This window comes from Notamacropus eugenii, chromosome 1, assembly GCF_028372415.1.
Source record: "Notamacropus eugenii isolate mMacEug1 chromosome 1, mMacEug1.pri_v2, whole genome shotgun sequence".
NCBI classification, from domain to species: Eukaryota; Metazoa; Chordata; class Mammalia; order Diprotodontia; family Macropodidae; genus Notamacropus; species Notamacropus eugenii.
Genome location: NC_092872.1, coordinates 172,600,007 through 172,625,377, shown reverse-complemented (window position 1 = coordinate 172,625,377; position 25,371 = coordinate 172,600,007). Strand labels below are relative to the sequence as shown.

Genomic DNA, 25,371 nt, shown 5'->3' with positions numbered 1-25,371 from the left:
ACTGAGGCCAAGAGAAGTAAAATATCTACCCAAAGCCACACAGCCATAGTGGTAAGTGTCAGCACCAGGCATAGAACCCACCTCTTCTGATCTCTCAAGTTTAGCATTTTTATCGAGGAATATTTGAAATCAACTGTATTCAACACGTCCGAAATTCCAGGGTTTAACGTAAGGTGGTCTACCTTGTGAATGGTAAGATAGCATTTTAAACTATGTGCTGAAGAAATTTTCCTGAAAGGTCTGGAACCCAGGTCTTTCTATCACCCAAGGTTGGCCTTCTATCCAATGTTGCTACACGGCCTCTATTTATAATAAAACCACTCTGCATTTGAACAGAGTATTATATTTTTTTGAAAGACCTTTCCATCTAATTCAACAAACACTGAGTCTACTGTGTACAAGGCATAAGCCTCCATTATGTCCTTTACTTGTCAAACAATCCAGACAAGAGATTATATCCAGACAAGAGATTATCACTATTATTACACAGACTATTTTCTATGACAATTAATAAATTTCTTTCTTCAATGTTAAAGTTTAGGCTGTGGTGCACAGATATGCTGGAGCCAGCTTGGAAAGGCAAGATCTGATTGTTGAATTTTTAGTGTAAACATTTACGCTGAAGAAATCCACAAATGCTACAGATCGCTGGAGCTTGACGTATTGTTTTGTTGATTGTCCAGACTTAAGAAAGTGATAGAGAAAATGTTAAAAATGCAGTTTAAGTCTAAAAGTGTGTTGTGCAAAGAGCTGGTTGTTAAACATTTACCACCATACTCCTATTTGTGGGTCACAAAATATTCTGTGAATCCTATAACTCCCATTGTAGCATTTTCATTTCCCAACCAAGTTAGAACAGGTTCAAATAAGAAATGGAAAATAGAAAATATGACACCTGGTTACACAGTCTGGAATAAAGTGGTTTTATGTAGTATATTTAAAAGATCACTGAAATGAAAGTCAGAAGATCTAGTAGTTGTCCTCTCACTCAAAGGCTGCAACATCTTTTCCAAGGACTCTACACCTGTGGTACTCTTTCCTTATCTATAAAAAGAAGTTGGACTACATGACCTCTAAGGCTCCTTCTAGCACTTAAGGTACAGTGTTTTCCACCAAGCAAATGTTTAATGTTTGTTGAAATGAATTTCAGAATCGAAAAAAGATCCCATAACTGTGTGTTTATCTATGACAAAACAGCAAAGATCTGTGATTTCCTCACTATGGGAGCTTCTTTTATCTATAACATAATAGTCTTAATGAGGCTGAGCGACTTACCCAGTCATATAGTTATTAAATGTTAGACGTGGGAAAGGAACCTAGGCTTTCCTGACTACACATCTGGCCCTAAACCCACTGTATAATACTACACCTTTTGTTCATTTGATGGTTCATTTCTCCATGATTTTATTTTCAATTTAATACAACAGCTGACATTCATCTAATGTTATAAGGACTTTACACTCCCTTTTTGTTGAGGACTTTAAATTCCTTACTGTCATTTGATTTCACCAGTAGAAAATGACAAACCATTTTTCCAAAATAAAGTGTGGATTTTTAAAACTATAAAGAACATATCTTTAAGACTGCATTCCTTCTGCCACTGCCTCCTGGTTTTCCTCCTACCTCTGACTGTTCCTTCTCTCTCTCCTTTGCTGGATCCTCCTCCAGATCACAGCCTCAAACTACAGGTGTATGTCAGGGTTCTGCCCTGGGCTCTCTTCTCTTCTCCCTCTATACTACTTCACTTAGTGGTCTCATCAGGTCTCTTGGATTTAATTATCTTTTCTATGCCGATGATTCTTAAATCTACCTTTCCTGCCCCAGTCTCAAAAGAAGTTAAATTTCAAAATGGATGTCTAGTAGACATCTTAAACTCATTACATCCAAAAGAGAACTCATTATCTTTTCCCCCAAACCCTGTTCCCTTTCCTACCTTCCATACTCCCGAAGAAGGCGATATCATCCTCATAGTCCCTCAGGCTCACCATCTAGGAGTCATCCTGGATTCCTCACTATCTCTTACCTCTCACATCCAAGCTGTTTGCCAAGGCCTGTCATTTCTACCTTTGCAACACCTCTCTAATATGCCTCCTTCTCTCCTGATACTGCCTCACCACCTCATGTCTTGATTACTGCAATACTAGGTCTGCCTGCCTTAAGTCTCTCTTTACTCCAATGCATTCTCTATTTAGTTGCTAACTTGACTTTCCTAAAATGCAGATCTTATCGTTTCACTCCTCTACTTAATAAACTCCAGTCAGTGGCTGCCTGTTGCCTCTAGACTAAACACAAGATGTTAACATTCAAAACTCTTAATAACCTAGCCCCTTTCTACCTTCTCAGCCCTTAAACCTTACTACCTGATACAACATGTATTCTCTGATCTAGTGACACACCTCCTGGCTGTTCTATGAACAAAACACTCCATCTCTCAGCTCTGGGCACTTTCTCTGGCTCCTCCATGTCTGAAATGCTATCATCCCTCCACCGCAACTACTGACCTGGCTGGCTTCCTTTAAGTCCCAACTAAAATCTCACTTACAGGAAGCCTTCCCTAACCTTTCTTAATTCCAGTGCCTTCTAATATTTCCTATTTATATTTATTTTTATATATATATTTATATTATCCTGTGTCATTTCATATATATATGTGTTATGTTCACATGTCTCCTCCATTAAAGAGACCATCTTTTGTCTCAATTCTTATCTAGGCCTCAGTCATTGAATAACTACTACTCCTGACAAACTAAGCCCTGGGAAAGACTTTAATTTAGAAAGGCCACCCTTGATTCCTGTCTCACTGGACTTCAATGACTCTAGAGGAGAATGAAGCTGATGACTTTGGGAAGCTCTGCCTCGTTTAAATCCAGTTCACACAAAAATCAAGACATAGCCCTCATGATATCGCCAACAACAAGCTCCATGAGGGCAGGGACAATCTTTTGATGCTTTTTGTATACCAGTGCTCAGCACAGTGCCTGGCACACAGCAGGTACATGATAAATGGTTACTGAACTGAATTTTACTTTCTAATGGAAACATCACTGGATTGTACTGGGAAAAAAGTATATTTGAAACCAAGTTCAGTTATTTACTACATATGTGATTAGTGGAACATCAATTATGGTCTTCAGTTATCTTCTCTGTAAAACAGGGAGAAATCCAAGGAGATCCAAGGTCCCTCCCAAATCAAAATCCTATGGCTCCAAAGCTGATGCTATGAAAAGAGAAAGCAAAAGGGAAAGGATAGGCCAGGTACTCACCCAAAAGCAGACAAGGTAAATGGGCACAAATTATTCAGAAAAGCCCTTCAACTCTTCCCATTTAAGCAGTGTCCATCACATGCAGGACCCCAAATTTTTAGATAGGAAATGCTTTTCCCAAGTCAGAAAAGAGCTCTAACTCTTGATCCCTCCTATTTGCAGTTCTTATTCTTCCTTTCAGAGCTTGCCATCTCTGCCAAGCATATCAAGTTATGGTAAATGATCCCAGAAGAACATCACTTTCAATTGCTAATGTGATGAAAATATAGGTACTGCACCTAAAATAAGCAAAATTCTTGCAACTTTTTTTTCATTTTTAGGCAGTTCAAGGTATATCAAGGGTCTGTCATTCTCAAAACACTAGGCCAGCTGTAAAGGCCAATATTTTCTTTTCCTCTTCTGAGAACAAATAGAAAGTCCAATGGCCCCACTGTCTCCTTTGCCATCTGCCACAGCCCTGAGATTCATGACACAGAATTCTTAGCCTTCTCTTGTTATACCTTTAAAGGGACTTTATCTCTAATTTGTCCTGATCTCTAATGATTTCCTGTCATCTGATCTAATGACATTCCCCACACATAGCAAACAAGGAGGTGCAAAGCTTTTGGCAGCAGATAATGAGGAAAGTTGGGGAAAAAATTGAATAAAGGCAGTCTCAGCTTTTTGCTGATTTCAATGTTGCTGCTGATCCATCAGTGCCTAAAAAATACCTGTACTTTCACCTTGACTTTGATCTACTCAAATGACAATTGGTTCATTATTAATAAAGTGGTAGAATTAGAGCCAGGAATACACAAGTTCAAATCCCGTCTCAGACAGTTACTAGCTACGTGACCCATAATAAATCCCTTACGTTCACTGAACTTCACCTGTAAAATGGGGATAATAATGGCATGAACCTCATAAGGTGGTTGTAAGGTTAAAATGAAAACATATATAAAGTGTTCATGAAGCCTCAAAGCACTAAATAAATACTAGCTACTATAATAACTGCTACTACTATTTTCTGACGTCATGGTCTTCTTCAAAAATGAAGGACAAACACAACATCTATTATTATTATTTGCTTCAATACGACCATTCGTTGAAAAGGTCTTATCTTGTATTTCATGAACTTTTAAAACTATTTTCAAAATTATTTCAATAATGATTAGCTTCCTTTGTAATCCTGTATAAGCTATTTTATGCATTAAAAAGAAATTTATAAGCTTCATCAAGATGTTAAAAGTGTCCAAGACACAAAAAAGTTAAGAATCTCTGATTTATTGGTAAAAGAACATAACACAGTGGCAGCTAGGTGGCACAGTGCACAGAGCATCGGTCCTGGATTCAGAAGACCTGAGTTCAAATCTGGCCTCAGACCCTTACTAGTTGTGTGACCCTGGGCAAATCACTTAACCCTGATTGCTTAAAAAAACCCAATTTCTTTTTAAAAGAGCATAACTATGGCTCCAGTGGCCATAAGAGTGAAATGTTATGTTTTTATGCCTGCTTTCCAGTATGGTTTTGAAGTACACATTTGTTTCTCCTGTGCTTACAGTGCCTAGGCACATAGTAAGAGCTTTATATGACTGACTGAATACAGCAAAAAGCAGGGGCTGGCGTTATCAATAAACAAATATCCCATGAATTTGGATCTTCCTTATTCCAAGTCCATTAAACCATGCTATCTTCATGAGGTTATTGTCAGAGTAATTTCTGCTTGCCATTAGAAAGAAGCGATTTATTGTGGACAGTTCAAGGGATTCGTGTTTTCAAAGTTCTAACCAGGACTTTAGAACCATAATCCTGAAATACCTCAGCATTTGAGATTTATGCCACCCCAACGACATGCCAAGAGAACTCATCCTATCCTCCTACTCTACCCTCCTTTAGAGCTCTCCTCCTTTCCTTAACTGTAGGCATATACTGCCTATACCACTATGTGATACCTATACTTTGTCTCTCAAGCTCAACAGTGGGACCCTTAAGGCCTGAGCTCATACCTTATACTTCTCTGAATCTCACAATGCCTTACACATAGTAAGACTGGAAAAACAGTGAACAAATGGGGCAACCACAGGAGGTTCAGATTCAATTCTTAGAAGGCACAGGATATAGGCTGGAAAAAGGCAATCAGGCAAGGAAGAACACGCTGAAGAATATACGTCTAGTCAATACCACCAATAAACGCTGAATGTCTACCAGATATCTTTTCTTCCCATGAGCTAAATTCTACAGAGGCAAGAAGGAAGGTGTGACATATGGTATGAAAACAAAGATAACAATAAAGAATGCTCAATGGTTTTATGATTTACCAGGAAAAAAATAAAAAATAATAAGATGAGGCCATAATATACCTGTCTGCCTGACTCCTATTTATTGATCTGTGGATAATCATAAAACGTAAGTTGTTACATGATGATTCATTATCATTGCATTAGCACAGTGTGTGATAATCATTTTTTTTAACGGCGCCAAACCTACCAAAAACACATCAATCACCCTGGTGAGCATTCTTGCCATTTGCTGTTGCTCTGAGACTGTCAAATCCTATTCCTAGAAATCCCAAAGCCCCCAAATCAAGGAATGGGTCACTAATGACCTGTTCTCACTACAAGAGTGTTTCAACATTCATAATCCCAAAATGTCTGGGGCTAAATCTATCAACACTGTAATGAGTACTGGCATTCATGGCTTAACAAGTAGGAAAAAAATTGCACTCCAAAAAATAGAAAAAAAATTAAAAAAAAAAAATCAAACTGGCCCATGCAAGTGTTAACTGACCTAAGAAAACCACAGCCAGTTTCTGCTACAGCCAGCACACAACCAAAACAAAGGATACTTTGAGCTCTGGGGAAGTCCACAGAAACAGATAACAGTTCCTTCGTTTGGAAAAGTTTTGCACTTTTAATTGAATTTCTTAAAGGTCAGATCAGCAGCCTGGGAAACAAAAAAGTTCTTTGCTGGTCTGTGAAGGACTTAACCTTGAAACTTTTGAGCCCACATCTTTCCCACTGAAGAATAACAATTTTGAGTATAATGAATGAAGAGGTCTATTATAAAAGAGAACAGTAGCCAATCTACCAAGAGTACCTTACCTTCTTCTGGAGAGAGAACAAAGAACAGCCTGATCCCCAGGGCCTGGCAAGCCAGAAGGAAAGCACTGATTGTGTTTAAACTCTAATCTGTGTGGTCTAAAGGGAGGACTGAATAATTTCAAAATAAATTGTCGTCATTTTTTTTTTTTGGACAAGGGTCCTATTGGAACTTTACTATTTCATCTAATATGGTTTTGGATCTGTCAGTAATTGGACTAAAATTAACTATTTCATTTCCAGTAGACGCCCCACCCCTTTATATGGTCAGTCAGATATCCACCTTGTGACACACTGAAACCAGTAAATCGAGGGTGGAGCAACCCAGTGTTTTCAAAAGGATAACATGTTTTCTTATCTAGAATGGTTTCACTTGAAAAATAATGTATCTCAAAAAAGAAATCTCTCATAAAAGCAGGTGCAGTTCAGAGAGGGGGAAAAGGAAGGAGAAGCTAAGAATGCAGTGAAAAGGGTTGTGGATTTTTAGCTGGGAGATCTTGGTGCACATTCTCACTCATGCCACTTGGGGCAAGTCACATCCTCTCTGTGTTGTAGTTTCTTCAACTGTGAGATGAGGGGTTGCACCAGAGGCCCTAGAAATTTCCTTCCATCTCCAAAGCTAGGCTTCCATTCTATAATAACTGATATTTACTTTAAGATTTTGCAAAGTGCTTTAGTGAAGGGAAATCCTAGACAGGGAGGAGCAGTTCTAGAGAGATAATCCCAATAAAGGAAACCCTGAGAAACCATGCTATAAATACAGTGAAGGAGGAGTTGAGGGGAGTAGATAGATAAGGAGGGTCATGTCAATGGAATTCTCACCTCCCCTGGTATCTATCTCCTCTCCCCTCCTTCCTGGTTCCTTTCTCAATGAAAACCCCTAATTGCTGGGGAAGATATTGACCAAAGATCAAATGGAATTGCAAAATCCCAGAGGTAGAAAACTTCTCCAAGGTCATCATGATTAACCCATACCAATCCTCTCTACAACATAAAAGACGTGTAGTCACAACTTCTGGTAGATGATCTCCAGCAAAAGAGAAACTCACCACCCCATAAAGTCAACCATTCTACTTTGGAGTAGTCTCAGAGCTGGGAAGTTCTTCCTTCTGCCACACCAAACTCAGCCTCTCTCCAACTTCAAACCCTTTGCTCCTAGTTCTATCCCCTACAGTCTACTTTCTTTTCCATGTAATAATCCTTCAGATATTGAAAGACAGCCATCACAGTTCTCCCAAATTTTCTTTTCCCTATGGATAAAATCCTTAGTTCCTACGATCTATTCTCCTGAGAGCTTCCAGTTTCATTACCATTCTGCACATACTCCTATCAACAAGACCCTAGCTTGTCAATATCCTCTCTAAAATTTGTCACTCAGATTCAGACCCAATACTTGTGTTTCCCTCTTTATATAGGCACCCTGTTTGTAAACATCTTCTAGGAGAGGTATGCAGAAGCCTTGTTTCATGTATGTTTCAGAGGCTGATTTTTGTGTGTCCAGAGATGCATTTGGGATGTCTGCAGGAGTTCCAGTAGATAAAATACAAGATTGAATTGTTCTTTGTGAGGCTCAAAGACTAGGTGATTAAAACAAGTGAACCTGAAGTATTAATTATCTAGCCTTACTAGAGAATACCTGTCTCCCCAAAAGGGGAGTCAGTAATTCACAAATGAATCTCCAGTTGATGAGATTGGAAAGTCAGATTTGAGATGAAGTCTGGAAACCTGTTGGTCTCCTACAATGCCTGACACCTCTCTGATCCACCTGGGAGTTAAAGACAAGAAATCAGTTTTCGCATTAGTAACCTGCAGCCACCAACCACATATCCCTCTGCAAATGACTGGGTATACTGAGGAACTGATTAAGGACAAGAGTCCATGACAGGAGAGAAGGTATCAGTACAGCAACTATTCTAAACTACAAATGAGAATGGAAGAAGATAAAAGTCTCCCCCATCTCATTCTTTTTTTTGCAAGGCAAGTAACTACAATGGATCTAGAAAAGGTACAGCTTTCCTAAGTAAAACAGAAAATGGTCCATCAGAAGAAATTTTATATTTGTATTCATTAGTAGCCAAAAAAATTAATTAAAAAAAACAGAAAGGAAGTATCTTTAATGTTGGCAACAAGCCAAAGAACAAAACCAGCTGCTTCTCCAGAAAGTACACCTCCACTTCCCCCTCCCGAAAGTACACCTCCACTTCCCCCTCCTGAAAGTACACCTCCACTTCCCCAGAGGGAGAGCAGTGTATTTAATAATCAGAGGAGCACCACAAAATAATGCTGATGCTTCTCAGACTGGCTTCATGATTCTGAAAAAGAGAAAGCAACGAGAACAGAAAAGGGGAAGAATCTTCCAGTCCAAAAGTGGCCTCAGGTCCTCAGGTGTGTCTTTCCTTTTTTCTATCTGTGTGTTACGCCCTCATACCTTGGCAAGAGAAAGAAGTAGGATAGGGAGAATGTGGTTGATTCTCTCACGTCACATGAATTGCCTTATGTATCTTTTCCCACCATGACCGTGGCTTAGCAGATAAAACACCAAGGAGCTGGTCAGCTGTCAGAGGGTCCATAGACATCAACGCTGCTCTGTTCATGCTACTACCTTTCCAAACCACCTTTCTCTTTCTCTCAAGATGGCCCTCACAATGCCCTCCTCCCTATCTCTACAATAAAGCAAATAATAAAAAAATTTAATGACCTCTAGTGGATGGGGGAATGAAAGACACTTTCAATATTCTTAGCCCTTACTGTATTTTTGCTTAACAAATCTGTAATGTAAATTGTCTACAGAACTATCTACAGAATGTTACAGTCCAGCTCCTAAAAGATATTCTCTTTTATAATCGAGAATAGCGTTATGTTCCTTTGAGATCAACTATGCGTAGAAATTATATAGCAAAGCACAATGATTTAAAACATTGAATGGAACCCCTCTTTATTATTCTTGAGAACAGAGGTATGAAACTGGCAAAATTGGCACGCAGCACTCCTCCCAACACTCCTGAGGCCAGTATATTTATTATTCTATGTATTGCTATTCTATTTATATATTCTATTTATTACATTTAATCCCAAATACAATATTTTCAAACACTCTTAAAACACATCTTTTGTCATTTGATTAAAATATGTACACATTGTTCATTACTCAGGAAAAATTAAGTAGAATTGCTTTGATAACGTGTATACCTAAAGTTATCACTTTAAAAAATCTGAATCATTTTTCTTCTAAAGTTACAAAATGGTTTATCTTTCAGGATGGCAAAATGGAAATAAACCAAAATTTGAAGTTTTACCTCACCTGGCTTCACTTTATTCATCTGTAATACAAAGGGACTATATTAGATGACCTCTAGATTCCCTTTTTACTCTAAATCTATCATTTTATTATCTATAATATTTGTGAATATTAGCCATCTGAACAATATCCTCTTGTCAAATATAATATTTCATTTTTAGCCTGGTTTACCAGTTCTTGGCATACCTTTACTATTAAAAATAATTAGGGGCAGAATTTTCCAAATGAATTATAAAGTGTAATAGTTTTGTACTGTAATGAGTGAACTGGCCAGAAATGCAGATAATCCAATTAACAAGAAAATAGTCAAAGTCATATTCATAAATTAAATCATTAAACAGTTTGCAAGACTCTAAGATATCATACTGGTGTTGAGGTGTGTGGCAAAAATTTTCCTTTCCCTAAAATGCCACTGAATTATGTGGTCACCCTCACAGAAGGTCATAGGTGACAGTGTTAAAATGTAAATGTGGAGTCTTAAATATTTTCAGTATTTCAGGGAAATCACCAGGGGTTGCTTTTAATATGCAAATGTGCATTGTGAATCACCGCAAGTAGAAACAGACAGAAATGGAGTGACCCATCTTCTCTGATTTGGGGGGCAGAAGACGTTCAGCTCCGCTAGGTGAGAGGTGACACTGTCAGAGCTGGGAAGACAGGTATTTTCTGAAGAAAAGAAAGAAAAGGGGGAGGGGGGGGTAAGGGAGTTAGTGTTGTGGAGACCTGGAATACAGAGCAAAGGGATAGGACAACTACAGAAAGGAGGCAGAGGCAGGGGATATTCCCTTAGAAGATATATCACAGGCCAAAGGAAAGAGATAACCATAAACTACTCAATGTGTAGAATGTTTTCATCCAGGGTACCAGATCATAAGAATATATGCTTTACACATAGTATATACTCAACCAATCTACAGGAAACAAGTTGATAGGAGGATCATTTTAGCACTAGAAAGCTCCTCGGCAGTCATCTAATTGACCCCACCCCTCTTTAGACAGAAGTCAGAGAAGTTAAATGAGTTGCCTAAAGTTAGTCAAGTAGGAAGAGGAAGAACTAAGATTTGAACTCAGGTTTTCTGACTCCCAAAACCAGTGTTCTTTCCACTGGGGAGTAGAAAACAATAGAGAAGATAGAGGTTCTGATTTCCTGTTACCAGTGAAACTTTTTGCAAATCATTTAACCTCTTTAGGCCTCAGTTCCCTTATCTGCAAAACGAGAGAGTCAGACAGGATGAGCTCTAAGACCCTTTTTCACTCAGTCTTTTATTGAAGTAACAGCAAAGAGGGTCTACACATCACAATTAAACCAGGTTTCCTCAGGTAGAAGTCAGAAGCAGTGGACTTGTGCCCAAAATGAGAAATGATCTTACTCTTCCAGTAAATAAAAGAAAGGATAAAGGCCCAACCTGTGGCTGAAGGGTGAAGGAAGGGTGGGGTAGACAGGAGAGAAATATAAGGCCAAGGATCGGGGCTCAGACCAAAGCAAAGCGACAACAGAGACACCCAGAAGGGGCAGTGCACTGCTGCAAGCAACAAGACTTTACATGGCTTCACCTCAACTGTACAAGCCTCTTGGACCCCACAACTTCATCACACTCTGGTGGTCTGATTACATACTTGATTCACCTGTGTGCTAGGGGGAAGTAGACATGGCAGAAGAAAGAGAACTACAGAATATGCCAGAAAGATGGCGGAAGGAATGGATTTAGGGCAACTGTCTATGTGGAGAAACCTCTACCCCCTCCCATTTCTTTCCCTATGGAAATCAGCATGAAAGACCAAACCTAAAATCTACCTATAAATCAGTCAACCAGTACTTATTGATTGTCTCCTAATCAATCAGTCAAAAAGTATTTATTACATGCCTGCTATGTACTAGGTAGTAGAGACACAAAGAAAAGCAAAAATCATTTCTGCCCTCAAGAAGTTCACATTCAAAGAGGGGAGAAAACATTTAAATAACTACGCACAAACAACATAAACATCAGTGGATAGAACGCCGAGCCTGGAGTCAGGAAGACTCATTCATCTTCCTGAATTCAAATCCTGCCTTAGACATTCACTACTCGTATGACCCCGGGCAAGTCACTTAACTCTTTTTGCCTCGGTTTCCTCATCTGTAAAATGAGCTGGAGAAGGAAATGGCAAGAAAACCCCAAATGGGTCACAAAAAGTGGGACATGATGAAAAAGGGACTGAACAACAATCTCAAATGAGAAGAGCTAGGGGGACTGGGAAAGGTGACATTTGAGAAGAGTCTTGAAGGAAGCCAATGAAACTACGGTGGAGGTCAGGGAGTAGATTATTACAGGCATGGGAGATACACAGGGTAAATGGAATGAAAGAGTATGTAAGAGATGGCAACTAGCCTAGGGTAGCCAGACTTTAGAGTGCATGGAGGGCAGAAAAGCATAAACTAGAAAGGTAGGAACAGGTTCAGTTATCAAGAGCTTAAATGTCAAATGAAGGAGTGTCTACTCCATCTTAGAGGTAGTAGAATAGCACTGAAGTGTATTCTGTAGGGCTATGACATGGGAAGACCTGCATGTCACTCTGGCAACTGAGTGAAGGATGGTTTAGAGTGGGGAGAAACCTGAGGGAAGATCAGTTAGAAAGATATTACAATAGTCCTGGTAAGACGTGATAAATGTCTGAGTAGGAGAGAGGGAGAGTGGCTGTGTGAGTGGAGCAAGATGCTCTGAAAGTAAAAACAAGATTTGGTAACAGATTGGAAATATGGGTAAGGAAAAGTGAAGAGGCAAGGAGGACAAAGTTTAGAGCTTAGATGACTGGGAGGATGGTGGTACCCTTAACAGTAATAGAAAAGTTCAGAAAAAGGGTGGGTTGGGGACTGGCTTTTGGGGTGGAGGGAAGATAGTGAGGACTTTTTGGACATGTTAAGTTTGAGATGTCTATGGGACATCTAGTTTAAGATGTTCAAAAGTTTGATGATGTAGGACCATTACTGAGGAAAGAGATGAGAGTTGAATATATAGACCAGGAACTTATCTTCATGGAGGTGATAATTAAATACATGGGAGCTGATGTCACTAAATAGCATAATGGAGAAGGGAAAAGAGAAGAGGACATAGGAAAGTGCCTGGGGACGGGAGTGGGGGGCAACTTACAATCAGTGGGCATGATATGTAGGAAAACAGAGCAAAGGAAACTAAGAAGAAAAGGTAAGACAGGGAGAAGAACTAGGAGACAACATCGCCATGAAAACCCCAAGAGGAGAGTATCCATGAAGAAAAGGCCATCAACAGCATCAAAAGGCACAACACTAGGCACAGTGAGGGACCCACAGATGTGCAAAACATGGTCCATCTCCTCAGGGAGATTACAATCCAGATGTGACAAGAGTTCGATGCTTCATTTTGTCCCAAGATGCAATTAGAAATCTGTTTTTCTCCTCTTTAAATCCATATTTAAGTAATGCCATTTGAGGCTAATGCATTTCACCTACAGAAAACTGAGAAATTCAGTTGAGGGAATCCAAACGATTGAATAAACATATTAACTTTTCTACCCTAAAGATCCATTTCAGTCCGTTACAGCCTAGTGATAAATGAAAATGAACATGATATCCCAACAGAATTTCTGTTATATATGTAATATATGTGTAATAACCCACATGATTTCTCACAGATTCTAAGATACAGAGTCCCCCTGATACCAGAAAACTGAATCAGAATTACAAATATATTTGATGAGGAATTTTAAAAGACCTGGGTTTTAGGCTCAGCTCTGCCACTTGCTAGTTGAATGACCTTAATTGAGTCAGTTAAACCTGAGTTTCACTGTACAAAGTGAGTGGATTGGAATAGATGATTGCTAAGACTTCTTCCAGTTCTATGATTTCAAGTGAAAGCTGCCAAGGGCTAATTGTATCATAAATTTATACCATGGCTCAGGTTAGTTATCAATAAATATCACAATTGATATTATCTACATTTCAATTGACTTATTAAATTTTGCTTTCAATAGTTACAGAATACTATAGTGTCCAAAGATTTTTGTTTAAAAAAGCTTAGTAAAACTATGAAATAATAAAATTCTGCACCATACTGTCCTCATTCATAACTTGTATTAGCAGTTAAATTCTCAAACTCTCTTTTAAAAAGATTTCCACCTCTAATAGGCTTTTATGAGACTATATAGTCTTTGAAAGAGTAATAAAAGCTGATCAGAATAAGGGATTCCAAGCTTTAGTTACTAAAAAAGTGGTTTTACTGAGCTATCCAGAAACCAAAATCCATTAAAAAGTTCTCAGGCCTCCTGCAAAAAGGTGATGTTCCAAATTACACGTTTTCTATTCATGAAGTAGCCTAAAAGCCAGTCTCCAACAGGTAGTGTACTTTTACAAATAAACTATTCTCTCCCAGCCCAGAATCTAAAGTAGGTAGATGCTGCGCTTGGTTGGGAAACACTTTATTTTTCAAAATTTACCAAGATCAAGCTGAAGGTCTTTCTGAGCTCAGACCGGGTAAAGCAAAATTAAAAATATTCGGATTGTGGAGAAGCTCAATGCCATGCTTTTAAATATGATCATAATAACAACGCTGATTTTGACTATCCCTCACTGTTACTATTACCATCACCAGCTACTGAGGAAACTTACTAGGAAGAGAGAAAAAAACTCCCAGGAGCTGAATATGATCCGTAACTCCCCACCTGAGGGATGGCCAATGACCCAGGGTGACTGGGCTGGGATCTCTGAGAATCAGCTGCGGAGATCACTCCTTTGGGAGGAGAAAAGGACGGGCCCCTTGGAACCTGAGGCTGGTTCCTGACGCCTTACCGTCAGCCCAAACAGCACACACACGCACACACACCACACACCACCTTGGACACACGCAGGCACATGCACACGCCCACGCGCACACACACCACCTTGGCTTTTCTCCCAGCCAGAGATGCTCAGCACAGCCCTGGCTCCACAGCCCCATCCCTGGTCCCCCGGGACCGTCCTGGGGACGCCTGCGATGTTGCCAAGGCCAGGGGGCACCGGGTGACAGGCACCTCTAGGGGTGGGCTCTGGGCTCCGCTCGCTGCTTGGGGGGAGGGGGGAGGGACAGGGGGCAATGGGGCAGTACCGGATGCTCCCCACGCGCTCCCCCGCCCCCTCGAACGCCCCCCCCAATCCCCCCGCACCGCGGCTGCGGTGACAAGGGTCGGGAAGCGCAGGCAGCCCGGGGTTACTCACCCGAAGGGTTGACCGCAGCCGGCGTTGCCATCTTGTCTCCAAGAAGAATTTAGAGCAAAGCGAGGAGCGAGGGGAGGGGAAGGGGCGGGCCGGGGAGGGAGGGGGAGGAGCAGACTGGATGCTGGAGCGCGCAGGGACCGAGCCAGGGGCGCTGCAGACCCGCACCCACACAAAGGCCCCGGGAGGGAGGCCGGAGCGCCAGCTAGGGCTCCCCACGCCCACCGGCCCGCGGCCGCCCTCGCCCACTCCCCTTCGGCGCTGCGCTCCGCCCAGGCCCAGCTCCTAGGCTGCTCCTCTTCCTCCTCCTCCTCCCCCCACCCCCTCCAGCTCAGCCTTTTGTCAAGGAGAAGAAGGAAAGCCGTCTCGGATCCCCGCGTAAAAATGCCAGCCTCTCCAAGATGTCTGAGCCGTAACAACGCGAGACTTGGGGCTGCACGCATTAAGCCCCCCAAAGTTTGCGACCGCTTAGTCCAACTGCCCCGAGGAGGCCGGGGATGGGGAGCCGGGGGCCGCCTCTCCCGCGGCTGCGGCCCCCGGTGGCCCAGGGCCGGGGAAGGGCGCCAGAGAGTGAACGGGGGGCACGGAGGAGGAGGCAGGTAGAAAGGCCACGCAGAAACAAAGAGGAGCGTGAATGACCTAAGCCCCCCACCCGCCCCTGGGGAGCCCCCCTTGACGTCGGACCCTGGAACCGCTCCACAGGAGGTGCACCATCTGCCAGTACTTCAGTTCTGAGACGGCCCTGTCATCTTTCTTTTCCCCAGAAGGGGCATTTCTGATGGCAGCACCCTAGTAGGTAGCCTCTCCATAGGGTCTCTCGGTGGGTGTTGGAGAAAGGCATTAGGATTCCGAGGGAGCCGCAGCCCTTAGAATCCTGGTGATGGGGACAGAGAACGGAAACAATGGCTTCACAGTCCTAGCCCAATTAGCATGCTGCGAGCTTAGGATAAAGTTCACATCAGAACCCATTCCGTACCAGAAAACAGCCTTTAAAATGACATCATGGCTCTGATCTAAGGCTTCCCAACACTTGCACATCCAAAGACAAAGTTAATACCTACGGGCTAGATTAACAGTAGATACATTGTTTCACTCTCTTCCCACAGTACCCCTCCCCCCTGTAAATTGGTGAATTTCAGGGCTGGAGAGAGTCTTAGACATAGGACGGTGGCTATTTTCCCGTTCACACTGGTGAGGGCAGTAAAATTCTAAAACTTTAATTCTGAATTACTTGACTTTTAGAAGTACAAAACAGTCGCAATTGCCCCACTTATACTAAAAAGCTGAGACAGGATGAAAGTACAAATAAATATAGTCATGGGTAGGCATTTAGAAGACCTAGGTAGCCATTCCACCTCTGTCGATAACTAGGCATGCAGCCCTGGGCAAAGCCATTTTACTTTTCCGGTCCTCAGTTTCCTCACTTATCCAATGAGAGGGCTGGACTTTAAATTAATCTTTAAATTCCCTTGCTTTCTAAAGCTCTATGATTCTAGAGACTGATTGCTGGAAAGAGTTCCAGTGGGTTTGTTAGGGAGTCTGACTGACCAAGTGTGAAAGAAGCACACATAGCTGAGTAAGGAATGTGTAAATGGTATCAATCTATAAAATTCTTGCCAAATACACACACACACTACTACCACCACCACCAAGAAAGATATGTTTGGGACAGAAAAGCATGTTTCTGCATGTCATCATATTATCACTTGCTGTTATTTTTTGAAATACAAAATTTTCTTCACAATGCATTTGTCAGTACTGACCAGGGCAATAGCTAGCATTCAAACTCATCAAGTCAACAAAAATACTTAGTACCTGCTATATACTAAGCACTATATACTTTGTAGGTGCTGTGAGAGATAAGAAAAAATAGTACATGGACTCTGCTTTCAAACAGTTTGTAGTTTAGTTGGAAAGAAAAAAACGCATAGCTCAAATTAAATATTCATACTTGGCAATACAGGCATACATCACTTAAAGTTATGATTTTTTTTCAATTTTTTTTCTACAAAAATATGAGATGAAACTGTCTCAGGGGGCAATTAAATGTTACAAATGGAACAGTAAGTACCCTGACAGTTGGAGGGATTTAATGCTTCTTTGGATCAATCACTGGTGTATAGATAAAAGACGATCATCAGACTGGTACATCCAGTGATAAGCTGAATATTGTTACAATGGCATTTAGTTATAATGCATTAATGATGTGTTTTTTTAAGGAAGAGGTAGGATTTGAACTGAACTTTGAAGGATAAATAGGATTTGGAAAAGAGACAAGAACACAGCAAAAGCAAAAACAGTAAATAAAGCAAGTTCATTGAGACGACCATGAGTAGACAAAGAGAGCACAAGATTGGGAGTAGTATGCACTAAACAGTTTATACCCCCTAGAACTTGATGATAGACATTTTGTGTTCCACTTTGTTTACTCATAGACTGAGGTTGAGTTGGCCTCCAGAGACCATTCCATGAAGCATGCTTAAAATTCTCATTCCTGGTTCCAATCCTCCATGTAGGAGCTTTAGGGCCACCTTCTGGGGCCTCAAAGCTAAAGTTTTCATGTGTTGAAAAGATAAACAGTTTTCTTATTGGTCATGGAACTGGAAGAAATGACCATTCAGTTTTCTTTCTTTTTTTTTTTTTTTTTTTTATTATTAAATTTATTTATTTAACTTTTAACATTCATTTTCACAAAATTTTGGGTTACAAATTTTCTCCCCTTTTATCCCCTCCCCCCCCAAACACCAAGCATTCTAATTGCCCCTATGACCAATCTGCTCTCTCTTCTATCATCCCTCTCTGCCCTTGTCTCCATCTTCTCTTTTGTCCTGTAGGGGCAGATAGCTTTCTATACCCCTTTACCTGTTTTTCTTATTTCCTAGTGGCAAGAACATTACTCGACAGTTGATCCTAACACTTTGAGTTCCAACTTCTCTTCCTCCCTCCCTCCCCACCCCTTCCCTTTGGAAGGCAAGCAATTCAATATAGGCCATATCTGTGTAGTTTTGCAAATGACTTCCATAATAGTTGTGTTGTATAGGACTAACTATATTTCCCTCCATCCTATCCTGTCCCCCATTACTTCTATTCTCTTTTGATCCTATCCCTCCCCATGAGTGTCGACCTCGAATTGCACTCTCCTCCTCATGCCCTCCCTTCTATCATCCCCCCCACCCTGCTTGTCCCCTTATCCCCCACTTTCCTGTATTGTGAGATAGGTTTTCCTACCAAAATGAGTGTGCACTTTATTCTTTTCTTTAGTGGAATGTGATGAGAGTAGACTTCATGTTTTTCTCTCACCTCCCCTCTTTATCCCTCCACTAATGAGTCTTTTGATTGCCTCTTTTATGAGAGATAATTTGCCCCATTCAATTTCTCCCTTTCTCTTCCCAATATATTTCTCTCTCACTGCTTGATTTCATTTTGTTTTAAAGATATGATCCCATCCTATTCAATTCACTCTGTGCACTCTGTCTCTATGTATGTGAGCGTGTGTGCATGTGTAATCCCACCCAGTACCCAGATACTGAAATGTTTCAAGAGTTACAAATATTGTCTTTCCATGTAGGAATGTAAACAGTTCAGCTTTAGTAAGTCCCTTATGACTTCACTTTGCTGTTCACCTTTTCATGGTTCTCTTCATTCTTGTGTTTGAAAGTCAAATTTTCTTTTCAGCTCTGGTCTTTTCATCAAGAATACTTGAAAATCCTCTATTTCATTGAAAGACCATTTTTTCCCCTGAAGTATTATAGTCAGTTTTGCTGGGTAGGTGATTCTTGGTTTTAGTCCTAGTTCCTTTGACTTCTGGAATATACTGTTCCATGCCCTTCGATCCCTTAATGTAGAGGCTGCTAGATCTTGTGTTATCCTGATTGTATTTCCACAATACTTGAATTGTTTCTTTCTAGCTGCCTGCAGTATTTTCTCCTTGACCTGGGAACTCTGGAATTTGGCCACAATGTTCCTAGGAGTTTCTCTTTTTGGATCTCTTTCAGGCGGTGTTCTGTGGATTCCTTGAATATTTATTTTGCCCTCTGGTTCTAGAATCTCAGGGCAGTTTTCCTTGATAATTTCATGAAAGATGATGTCTAGGCTCTTCTTTTGATCATGGCTTTCAGGTAGTCCCATAATTTTTAAATTGTCTCTCCTGGATCTATTTTCCAGGTCTGTTGTTTTTCCAATGAGATATTTCACATTATCTTCCATTTTTCCATTCTTCTCTCTTTGTTCTGTGATTTCTTGGTTTTGCATAAAGTCATTAGCCTCCATCTGTGCCATTCTAATTTTGAAAGAACTATTTTCTTCAGTGAGCTTTTGAATCTCCTTTTCCATTTGGCTAATTCTGCTTTTGAAAGCATTCTTCTCCTCATTGGCTTTTTGAACCTCTTTTGCCAATTGAGTTAGGCTAGTTTTCAAGGTGTTAATTTCTTCAACATTTTTTTGGGTCTCCCTTAGCAGGGAGCTGATCTGCTGTTCATGCTTTGACTTCATGTCTCTCATTTCTCTTCCCAGCTTTTCCTCCACCTCTCTAACTTGGTTTTCAAAATTCTTTTTGAGCTCTTCCATGGCCTGAGCCCATTGGGTGGGCTGAGACACAGAAGCCTTGATTTCTGTGTCTTTGCCTGATGGTAAGCATTGTTCTTCCTCATCAGAAAGGAAGGGAGGAAATGCCTGTTCGCCAAGAAAGTAACCTTCTATAGTCTTATTTCTTTTCCCTTTTCTGGGCATTTTCCCAGCCAGTGACTTGACCTCTGAATATTTTCCTCACACCCACCTCACCTCCTGATCCTCCCAGCCCGTGTTTGTGGTCTGAGATTCAAATGCTGCTTCCAGCCTCAGGGCTTTTGGCGGGGGCAGGGCTGCTATTCAGTATGAGATTATGTTCTGGTGCTGAGGTCGGGGCAGGGCCACCTCTCAGGCTCAGTTCCCTCAGGGGGTTTATGCACAGACCTTCCACAATGGATTCAGGCTCCCGCCGGCTTGGGGAGCCCCTGTCTGCAGCCGCCTCTCAGCTTCTACCTCCCGGGGGGGGGGGGGGGGGCCTGAATTATGGGGGCACCCCACTCCCCTCTCGACCCGCCAAAGAGACTCTCTCACCCACCCCTGTCACCTGTGGGTGGAGGGACTTGTGCGGCCTCTGGAGATCCCGTCCCTGAAGCCTGCTCGGATCTGTTTCTCTCGGTGCCGCAGCCGTGGCCGCAGCAGGTCTGGGCTGGGCTTTGTCTCTGCAGCGCGACGGACCTTTTGCGAGAGGTTTGCAGATCCCTCTGTGGGTGGAGGGACCCGCGTGGCCGCTGGAGATCCTGTCTGTGAAGCCTGCTCGGATCTTTTCCTCTTGGTGCCGCGGCCGCGGCAGGGCTGCACTCAGCTCCCAGTCCCGGCGCCCAGTCCGCAGCGCGAAGGACACCCCCCCCCCCCCCCCCCCCCCCCCCCCCCCCCCCCCGCGAGAGGTTTGCAGGTCTCTCTGGAACAGAAATCTCCCTCGCTCCAATGTTCCGTGGCCTCTGGGTGCGGAATTCGCCGTGAGTTACTTCCCTGTAGCCATTCTATGGGTTGTGGGTTCAGAGCTATGTGTATGTGCGTCTTTCTACTCCGCCATCTTCTCAGTTTTCTTTCTAACTGCAAATCATGTCAGAAGTATTTAGAGATATTTCTCAAGTGGGGTGGAAAAAAAGGGCAATTTGTGCTCACGTGTCCCTTTTTCACACAACCTTCTTCTTCCCCTGCCCCAACTCTAAAACAATCCTTTCCTCCTTGATTGACACTACAAGCACATGGTGATGAAGGCACATGTCCCATAGGCAATCCTGAGACTGTTTGGGCTACTTCTTTTGTGTATGCTTTTTCCTGATCTTAGGGAAATGAGATCCTATCCCAAAATAGCCATGTCTAGGTTTGGAGGTAACCTCTTGATTTTGAGAGATCTAGAAGTCCCATCAGGTCATAGCTAAATGGTGGTAAGGGAGGAGTACCTAAGAATTATTCCAGCAATTTTGACAAAAAGATTGGCTCAAATCTGACCATTTTACCAGCAGAAATGTACTGGGATTTGTTTAGTTAGTGAAAAGCCGAAGTGAAATGTAAAATGTTTAATTAGGAGTTCTGCAAATTGCTTTATGTCTGAGTAGGTTAAAAGTATGAACCTCCTAACAGATGTAATAATGTTAGTAAATTCTGCTTTACATTTCTTTCTTGTTCAAATGCATGCTTATATGTCCTGTATTTAACATTCTTTTTGTATGTAGGAACAAATTACTTGCCCAAACCTGATTCATAGTATATCTTGGATTTCCGCCGACTCCCACCTTTATTGGGGAAATCCTCAATGTTAATGGTAACTAAGCAATAAGTAAAATTGTCCCTAGAGCACCAGGATGAGATTTTAATAAGTTAAAGAGCATGAAAACAGGGAGCCCAAATCTCTTTATTTAGAAAATAATCTTTCCAGGATTGAACCTAGTGCAAACCTTACGCCTACTTATAGAACAGAGAATGGGTATGGTACCCAGACCCTGTGGAGTCAGCTAAGACTTACAAAGTACTTCTCAATATGCATTTATTGTATTGTTTTGAAATGTTGTATGTTTCAAAAATAGACATTATAAACAAACCTTTTTATGATCATTTTAAAGACCCATGGGGGACATTTACTCTTTTTAAGCCCCATCTTTAAAATAAGAAGGATGGAATTAGACTGTAACATTCTACAATTTGTTATTCAGAAGAGGCACAGTCCCTACTAGACGTAAGGATCATTTCCTTTTCCATATTTTGCATATGATCAGCACACTATGACATTCAGTAAATAATCAATATAGTTTAAAAAAAACTAAAGATTTTTAAGGCAATCTTCCACAAATGATTATTTTTACAGAAGACCATATAATCATGGTCATATAGTTAACTGAAAGGTTTTGAAAATACAGAACCTTGCAATGTTTACTATTTTTATTTTCAAGCACTTGTCTTTGAGAGTTCAACTGTCTTCCATGAACATATTAAAATCATACGAGATTCCTTGACAAGTAGAATCGCAGAGGGAACTTTACTCAAGTCTTCTGATTATCATTCAGCTGATTTAAGAAAACAAACAAACTGAGGTTTAGAGAGACTGACTTTCCTAAGGTCATACATTTAGTTAGTGGAAAGAACTAAGACTTAAATGTTCTGATTTTTCAGTCTAGTGCTCATTTCACATGCTGTCTAGATTTTTTCCCCCAAGGTCAAGAAGTGGGGAGAGCTTGGGGTGGGGAAGGGGATAGGAGAAGGGGGGCAGTTGCCTAGGAGTACAAGATTTAGGTGATAACTTTCCCTTTCTGTCTTAATCACCAAATATGCATGCATATAAAACCCTACTCTAAAGTAAACAATTTGAAATGGATAAGTTAGTCATTGTTAAATGTTGGGTGGCATTTATACAATACGTTGGTCTATTGCTAATTATAGGAATCAATAGACTGTGACCAGTTAACAGACTCAGGAATTCCACTCAACCTTTAAATAACCTGGAACTCTTTTAAATTATAAAGTAGGCCCAACAGACTCTGAAGCTCAGATTTCCATCTTTAAAAAAAAAGCCTTGATGAGCTCATAAAAGAGAACGCTTTTCTGAGCTCCACTAAGAAAAAGCTGGGAAAAGCATAAGAGAAAAATCAATATTTCCCTGTGTTTTTGTTGTTGTTTTATGTGTGCTGAAACTAGCAACACACTCAGGCCCTGTCTTTTCGTCATAGTTGGGGTGCACGTAGTAAAGACTGAATTATCCAGTGAAGAACTCCCAATAAGAGCTGTTCCTTGGAGTAGAGGGAAGACTAAAAGATTTCTGTGGTACATTTCAACACCGAAATTTTCTAATTCAGTGACCCAAACTAGGACTAGACACTTGGAACTAGAAAAAAACACCACAATTCTAAAAATTACCTAGGATTTCCTGGCTTCAAAACTTGCTTACTATCTATTATTCCATCCTAATTAGCATCTAAAACTAAACAATATTTCAAGGTCCTACCAGGGCAGAGGGCAATCTTAAATTGATCATCTCTCTTACATGGATTCTATACTTCTATTAATACATCCTAATATGTTTTTGGAACTGCTATGTCACACTAATAGCAAGCTTGCAGTCTGCTGGAACCCGTATTTCTTTTTTCACAATCACATCTCCTGTCTTGTACTAGTACAGTTGATTTTAAAATCAAACTCCAGGTTGTTGTTTTTTTTACATTTGTCTCTATCAGATATTATATTATTAGGTTCTAAACTCATTGTTCCAGAATGTCAAGATCTTTTTGATTCCCTGTTCGGTTATCCAATGTAATGGCTACCTTTGCCAGATTTAAACCAGCTATGAATTAGATAGATGTGCTGTTTTCATCCAAAAAGGTTTTATTTTTGAAAAGTTGAATAGAGTGGAATGTGTGAGAGAGCCCTCTGGCACAGCACTATAGCCTGCTATCCAGTTTGACTTTGAATCAGTACTGTTGAAGTCTGGTTTGTTAACCAGTTTCAAAGTCATCTACCTGTATTATCATCTTTGTCTACATCTCACCCTCTTATCCAGAAAGGTATCATGAGAGACTTTATCAAATGTCTTGTTGAAATCCAAGTATACTGCACATCATTAGCCTTCCTCTGATCTAATCTGGCAACAATTTCAAAGAAGGAAATTATGTTGGTCTGTTATTACTACTACTTAATGTACCCAGAGTGGCTCACTACTTAACATTTAAAGGGCTGACAAGACATTTGCCTAGAAATCCACTGAATTTTTCCCCAGAAATTCACATCAAACTTGGCATATAGTTCAAAGAATTAGCTTTCTTATCTGCATTTTGCAAAGTGGAAAAATAGTTTGTTGTTTGCAGTTCTGTGGTTTCTCCTGCTTAAAAGTCTGGGGCAGGGTTGTTTGTCCTTCATTTTCAAAGAGGACTAGTGTCTGCATAGGGTGATGTCTCAACTTTCAAGTGAATAGGATTTACGTGAAGCAGAGTTGCACAGTCATCAGCTTCACTCTCTTTTCCTGAGTCATCAAAGTCCAGAGGCAAGACAAAAGTCTAGATGACTGACAATGGCCTGGGCCTGGAGTCAGGAAGAGCTGAGTTCAAATGTGACCTGAGACACTTACTAGCTGTGTGACCCTGGGCAAGTCACTTAACTCTGTTTCCCTCAGTTTCCTCACCTGTCAGATGAGCTGGAGAAGGAAGTGACAAACCACTCCTGTATCTTTACCAAGAAAACCCCAAAACAGATCAAGAAGAGTTGGATACAACTGAAATGACTAAACAAAAACCGAAGTGCAAAGAAACCAATATTTCTATGTGCTTATAATCCTGTCTAGAATTTACTAAGGTTCAATGTCAAGCTCTCTGGTCTCCAGTTTCCAAAATCCACATCCTTACACATCAGAGTAATTTCTTCACATCTCTAGTCCAGAAGAACCTCTTCTGTTCCTCTCAGTTCCTCAGAGACCACTGGCAGTGGTTCAGCCATCTTTGAAATCTGTGAAATCCATCCCGTAGCTGAAATATAATTCCTATGAGCAGACAGTGACCTAATGCAAAACATCTAGTTGCTCTCTTATCAATTCCTTACTATCTTAGGTTTCAATTCTTTCTTAAACAATTTGTTTTAAGTTACAGTATATGAACTATTATTTGTGCTAAGACTATTATTTGTGCTATAAGAAATGATGAAGGAGATGGTTTCAGAAAAACCTGAGAAGACTTTTACGAACTGATGCAAAGAGAAGAGAGAAGAACCAGGAGAATGATATATAGAACAAGACTGTAAAGATAATCAACTAAAAAAAACTTAGCAACTCTGATCAATACAATGATTCACTAGAACCTCAAAGGACTCATAATGAAAAATGCTATCCACCTCCAGATAGAAAATTGATTAACTCAGAGTGCAGATTGAAGCATCTTTTTTCACTTCTTTATTTTTCTTGCTTTCTTTTCTGCAACATGACTAATATGGAATATGTTTTGCATGACTTCATATGTATAATGGTTATCACAGTTCTTACCATGTCAGCAAAGTGGATGAAGGGCTAGAAAGATTTTGAAACTGAAAATCAAAATAAAATAAAACAAATTGTTCTCTCCCCTAGAATCCTGAAAATCATCTCCCTTGATAAAGAAAATAGAAGCTAAATATGATTTGAATAGTACTTCTATCTCTATTATGTATTAACACTATCCTGTCTACCCCTGCAAGTCAGCCTGTACCTTTTATTCTTCTTCTTCTATCCAATATGCATTAGAAAAGCCTCTTTTGGTATTTCCAACATGATAAGCCACTCTTTTATATTTACTCTTGGTGAGGTCCTTTTGAATGTATCTTATGTACACATCCTATTAAATTTGGGGTACTTGAAGAGTTTCTTGTCAATATGCATCAGTCCCTCTCAGCCTTTTCCTATTCTGCACTGAAATCATTCATAAATGTTTTCTCAGTATTTCATCCTTGAGAAGCCCCCATCCCTTCTGAGCCCATTTCCTTTTTCACTGTTTCACTTTATGGAATTTT

The 25,371-nt window shown here is 40.7% G+C and overlaps 1 protein-coding gene across 6 annotated transcripts in view; it reads right to left on the bottom strand.

The window, feature by feature from the left end:
• Positions 1-25,371, bottom strand: part of ARNT2 (aryl hydrocarbon receptor nuclear translocator 2) — a 371,710-nt gene that overhangs the window by 239,757 nt on the left and 106,582 nt on the right. For 3 of the 6 annotated variants that reach the window (XM_072619140.1, XM_072619176.1, XM_072619154.1), the window contains exon 1: positions 14,845-14,992. The exons of 2 other annotated variants lie outside the window; for them this stretch is intronic. In XM_072619140.1, coding sequence (XP_072475241.1) covers positions 14,845-14,875 — 31 coding nt within the window. In that variant the 5' untranslated portion in view covers positions 14,876-14,992. Of the gene's footprint in view, positions 1-14,844; positions 14,993-25,371 lie in introns of those variants that run through there. One more of the 6 variants, XM_072619173.1, reaches the window with a different exon arrangement.